This window comes from Ascaphus truei, chromosome 4 (genome assembly GCF_040206685.1).
Source record: "Ascaphus truei isolate aAscTru1 chromosome 4, aAscTru1.hap1, whole genome shotgun sequence".
Taxonomy (NCBI): domain Eukaryota; kingdom Metazoa; phylum Chordata; class Amphibia; order Anura; family Ascaphidae; genus Ascaphus; species Ascaphus truei.
Genome location: NC_134486.1, coordinates 275,555,100 through 275,561,044, shown reverse-complemented (window position 1 = coordinate 275,561,044; position 5,945 = coordinate 275,555,100). Strand labels below are relative to the sequence as shown.

Genomic DNA, 5,945 nt, shown 5'->3' with positions numbered 1-5,945 from the left:
TCCCCAAATAGTAATTTAAAGGTGGCCTACAGATCATACATCAAAACGGAATGTCATTGAAATTAGTGTCACGGTAAAAAGACCTCCATAGGGTCTTGTTTACTAACAACCTGCCCAAGGCACTAGCAGTGTTAAAACATCTGTGGCTATTGGTTTCCATAAACATGGCTATCTCTGCCATTAAAACAAATCTGGAAGATTTCAGGCTTTGGCCTTGTGTTGGTGATGAGCTGTGGACAACAATGAAACAAGTGAGCTTTTTGTCCCCCATTGTAACATAAAGAGACAATAGGTACAAGACACTAGGGAAATCCCCGCTAAATATTCCCATATATACATTATATCAAATAATCATTCCTAGGATTGGGGTATGATTTTTTTAGTCCCTTTTATAGGGTGGCTCTTACCATTTTTGAAACATGATTACTTGATTGACAAAACAAACAAATAATAATAATAACATTGTAAAAAACAAGCACTGTTGTAACCAGTAATATAATTGAAGTTTAGGCACCAAAAAAAGTGAGTCTTTCCCCCCTACATATATTCTATATTTATAAATGTTTCAAATACATATTCTGTGTTTAGCAAACAATAATTTGGGGGAAGCCACATCTGACCTATGTTGAAAGTCAGTGTGATCTCCGGGCCACCAACCAGTTGAAGACTGGCGTTAAGAGGTGTGGGAAACTACTGGGTTTTAGAGGCTCTCTGCAATGATCTAAAGGCAGTTATCAATCACAGTCACAGCTAGAGCGGTCAAAAAGTGAAAGCTGCTAGTTAACATGCCCCTGCCAGGAGCACATTTCATTCCCCCAGTCCACTGAAATGTCCTGCAGAGGGCAGATGAGGCTTGTTTTCTGCAGACAGTTCAGTGGGATATTGACCATAGGACTGCGATCTATACTCAGCTTAAACATTTTACCCATCAGCATGTCTGCGGTCACAAAACACTTCTTCTTTCTGTCACTTTTCTTCCAGACTATTGATAAGATCATTTAGCTGTATCTGTTGGGGACGCGTGTAATATTGACTAGGAGTTAGAAAAGATGATCGAACCTAATAAGCCCAGAAAGTGCCTTTCGGGGAGGGGATGGGGGATGGGAAGGGGTTGCTATACTATACTTCTTCAAACAAGTCAACCAAAGAGTTTTAACACAAGCTTACACTCGTAAATTAGTCTAAATGCAAACCTCCTCATCTGCTCGCTTTCCTTTAACAATATTGGTAACTGAACCTATGTGGTAAACTCCCTGACTGTTAAGGAACTGAAGAATCAATTAGTGAATACTTCTATACACATTTTTTTAATGTGTGCTTTTAGTTTCATAGCACATGTGGTAGGCAAATATGGTGTTATTTTGAGCTACTTGCTATTTTTAGCTACTTGCTATTTTTCTCTTTCCATTCAATCTAAGTCTATATTATAAATAGGAGGATTACATTAATTTACACCCAGAGCTGTACAGACTCCGCATTACCCACACGTGGTTTGAAAGAGATTGCAGACTGATAATCTAATAGCCGTATGAATTGTGTATATTAAGTACGCGCCTGCAAAAGTAACAGAAACTAGTATATAGCAATCTCAAAGGAAAGCCCATATTCATTGACAAACACCCTTTAGAGATAAATATTTGTGGCCACTGTTAGATGACTTTGTACTTTAAGTGTCAGGTAATATATAATCTGAAACTTCATTCCGAAAAATGAAATGTAAAACTAATAGCTTTCCCATCTCTCTACCAACCCATTAACCAAACTGAACACTGGAACAACTATACAGTATATTGTCAAATCAATGAAAAAGCATGTCAATAATTAGAGTAAGCTATGAAATGATGGTGCATTTCTGTTTTATGTAGATCATAAAATATTACTTTAACATAAATATATAAGGATCTCTGCGTTTTTATTTCTCCCCACAAGCACATCCACAATTGACCAAAAAAACAAATTATTTAAAGACTCTGAACTGAAAAATACATCTCACATATATTTTTCTTCACCTACTGTACGCGTTAAAACTTACAGGACAACAAAAGGAAACCAGAATATTTTTGTTTTCAAAGAAAGAAACATACAGTGAGGCAGAGAGGCCACTTTAAAATGATACGAAAATATTTCCCTGGGCAGCGTTAAAAAATAAAAAATAAACAGGAAAATAGACAAATTCAACGCTTAAACTATTCCTGCATTTCAAAAGACAAATCTTAAACATATATACACATCTTGGTAAGGTTTACATGGTAGTTTTTGAATCCACCTATTTCCTTTTGGGACATCTATAGAAATACCACTTACACTTTTCTAGACCTTACCCAAGTAATATCTAGGATCTGTAATGGGCATTCTCGCTTTATCTGCGGAAGCTTCCTACTTCGAACTCTTGCCTTTAAGTTTGACCCTGTGGAGTGCATTATATGCCCCATGGCAACGGAAGGGTTAAATAACTGGCAAGCTACCCAAAAGATTGCTGCCTGGAGCATTGCAATCACTTAGGATATGTACAGTAACAAAGGCAAAAGAGAATGCTAATTATAGAACTGGCATTCTCCTTAGGAAATCCCTAGTAATAATTAAAAAAAAAACTGATTTAAAATGTTTGAAACAATGCTAATTATATTATTATTGTTGTATCGCACAACATTTGCAGACTCACTTTCTACCTTAAAAAAAAAATACAATTTTTTTAATAAATTGTTCTGGTGTGGGCTGCATGGGACAGAACTAATTCTGCAGACCTCCTATATTAAAGAGAGCTGGGAAAAGCGTATCCAAGCATACTTTCTTGGTCCTGCGTCCTTTTGTTTTCAGAAAGCTAACGGTTTACCTTCAAGATAATGTCCAAGAATTCAGCCTACAAACAATAGGGGAAAGAGAGAGAGATTGAAAAGGGCCAGCTTTCTTTATTCTTAGCCTCTTTCCCACAATAGATAAAAGAGAGTCCCTCAAACTTGATTCTAGCATCACCAACACATCTCATGAAAATACTTTGTCTATATAAAGGATTGGAGGCGAATGCACGAAATATTTAAAATAAAACAGTAACAACATATTTTTTTTTTATTTAAAGAAGTTCTCAAACGAAGGGTTTTCTGTTTTGATGCACTGTATTGTTATAGACATTATCGAAAATTATAAATAAATCATTTTTTATTAGTTTAGAGGACGAGAGCACGAACTTTGATGTGTTTTAGTTTCAATAAACGACTTTGTATAAATGGGATAATATATTCAGCCATGTCCCCAGATGCAGGATTTTCCGTCTTTTGGACAAAATCTGGGGACATCACATCTTTTAACTTTCACAACATTACATTGGGACTTTCTCACTTTAGGCCTTCCTGCTAAAATCGCAGTCACCCTTGATTTTTCGTTCCCTCCTCGACCTAAACACTGCCTGAAAATGAAGTTTACTTTAACAGCTTCAAAGTATTGTACGAATAAAAACTTGTGCAATAATAGATGATCTATTGGCGTTCCTGCAGGAATATGGTAAACATGAGTCCACAAAAAATGTTTCCTTTTTCTTAAATGTATAGTCTACTGTACCATGTAAGCTGCCTAGTTATATGTTGTAGGGGTAAAATAAGCATTACACATATTTAAAAAAAACACTTGTTTTATAACAAAAGTTAACATACACATTAGAAAAACAAAATATAGCACGTTAACATGGTGTATACTAACCAACTGAATGGCTACGAATGCTCCCTGTGTAAATTTGCAAGTCAATGTAAAAAGTTGTTGGAGAAACGAATCTTCGTGAACTGGTTCGTGTAAACTTCAATTTCTTTGCAGTGCAAATTCAGACCGATAAATACTGTCAAAGTTGTATTTTTGTTTTCTTATAAGGGCTCCACATTAAATAAACACAGCAGCTAGAACCAATACTGAGCATCATTCCAGGGAACAAAGCTACATTTCAAGTTTACCAATGTTTATATTTTTTTATTTATTTAAATGGATGAATGCATTTTTGCAAAGATATGCGTCTCAGTGCCTGTCATGTTTTGCTTTATACTCACTCTACTCCAATGCCTGGGGACTCGCCTGCAAAGGTCAAAACACATCATTACACCTGCTACCATTTAAGATAGTCCAGTGCATTAGTTGCTTTGTTCTCGGATAGTATAAAAAAAAAAGACAATCAAAAGTTAAAGATGATGGACCTTTCTGGATTTCACTGTACAGGAGTCTGAACGCCATGGTGTGGTGGTGTGTCTCTGCTAGCCCCATATACATCCTCTGCTCCTGGAAGAGTCCCTCCTGGTGGTGTCATCCTTTTCTCTTTCTGTCTCCTGTTACAAAACCAAACTCTGACCACCTCCTTCTCTAACTGTAGGCTGTCCGCTAGTGAGGTGATTTCCGGGGCAGATGGTTTGGGGCACTTAAGAAAATGGCTTTCCAAAGCCCCCTTGACGCTGACTTCAATGGAGGTCCTCTTTTTCCTTTTCCTCCCCTGAGCTGCTATCTTGTCTATGCTGGTGGGGCTTCCAGAGGACGAGTCCGCCTCTTCCAGCCACTTGTTCAACAAAGGCTTGAGCTTGCACATGTTCTTGAAGCTCAGCTGCAGAGCCTCGAACCTGCAGATGGTGGTCTGGGAGAAAACATTGCCATACAGGGTGCCCAAGGCTAGTCCAACGTCTGCTTGTGTAAATCCCAGTTTGATCCTCCTTTGCTTGAACTGCTTGGCAAACTGCTCCAGGTCGTCCGAAGTTGGGGTGTCCTCGTCCGATTGGTCGTGGTGGCTCTGGTGCTGGGCGTGCTGCTGTTGCTGGGGTTGCTGCTGCTGCTGCTGCTGCTGCTGGTGGCTGTGGTCGACGTGGAGGTCCTCATGGGCATCCCTCAGCCCATGGTGGTGCATGCCTTGCCCCGAGCCTGGGTTGATCATCCCATTGACGGTGAAGCTAGGCTGGGAGTAGATGAGCCCCTGCCCGTTGGTGGATGCCATGCTGGGCAGGTGGGCCGAGGTGGTGGTTCTCCATGCCCCGTGGTGGTTCCCGTGCGCTGGGTGCACCAGGTGGCTGCCTCTGCCCTGGTGCTGCAAGCTGCCCGCGCTGTGCAGCTCCTCCCTGCTGGGCTGCACCGTGGGCTTGATGTCCTGCTGGCCCAGCGGGCTGCTGGCCCAGGCACCCCCGTCCCCGTGGGACAGCGCGGTGATCCACTGGTGAGCGTGGCTCAGGGGGTGCCCATTGCTCTGCAGCGAGTAGTCGCCCTGCACCAGCGCCTGCGCATCCCTGTATCCCGCCGCCGCCTGCTGCTGCTGCTGCTGCTGCTGCTGCTGCATGCCCTGGCCGCCGCCGCCGCCGCCGGGCTCCGCGTGCACGATGGAGGAGCCGGGGCTCAGCAGGCTGTAGTGGTTAGACGCTGTGGTCGCCATGACTCTCCGAGCCCGACTGATAGCGCGGCTTACAGGAAGCGTGCATTTGACAGCTACTTCCCCCTCGCCCCAGGCTCCCCTCTCTCCCTCACACTGTGTCTCTCTCACACACCCCTCTCTCTCTCTCTCACACCCCCTCTCCCTCTCTCACACACACACTGTGTGTCTCTCACTTGCAGCAGCAGCCTGTGCACGCGTCCCTGGCACCTCCCCCGCCCCCCTTCCCGGACCCCCCATTGGCTCCCTCCTCTATGATTTACGTGGATACCTCTAGCAACCGGAGAGGGCTTGATGCGCCCATTGGATGTCAGCTTGGGGCGTCCCCGCCTCCCCCTCCCCTTTACCAACCTGCAGGCTGCTGCAGCCACATGGAAGAGGAGCAGGGTGAGGGGAGAGGAGGGAGGCTTTGTGCATCACATACCCAGAGCATCGGCTTCAGCTGCTATTATCTGGGCTTTTTTTTTCAGACATAAACTAAACACAATTACTTGGAAATAAAAGAATAATAATAATAAAAGAAAGCTTTCCTCACTCCCCTTTCTTGAAATATCTTTGCTGC

The 5,945-nt window shown here is 42.7% G+C and overlaps 1 protein-coding gene across 1 annotated transcript; it reads right to left on the bottom strand.

The window, feature by feature from the left end:
• Positions 1-3,117: 3,117 nt before the first annotated feature.
• POU3F2 (POU class 3 homeobox 2) lies at positions 3,118-5,429 on the bottom strand. Its single transcript, XM_075594795.1, has one exon. The coding sequence runs from the start codon at positions 5,384-5,386 to the stop codon at positions 4,187-4,189; it is 1,200 nt and encodes a 399-aa protein (XP_075450910.1). The 5' UTR covers positions 5,387-5,429; the 3' UTR covers positions 3,118-4,186.
• Positions 5,430-5,945: the final 516 nt, after the last annotated feature.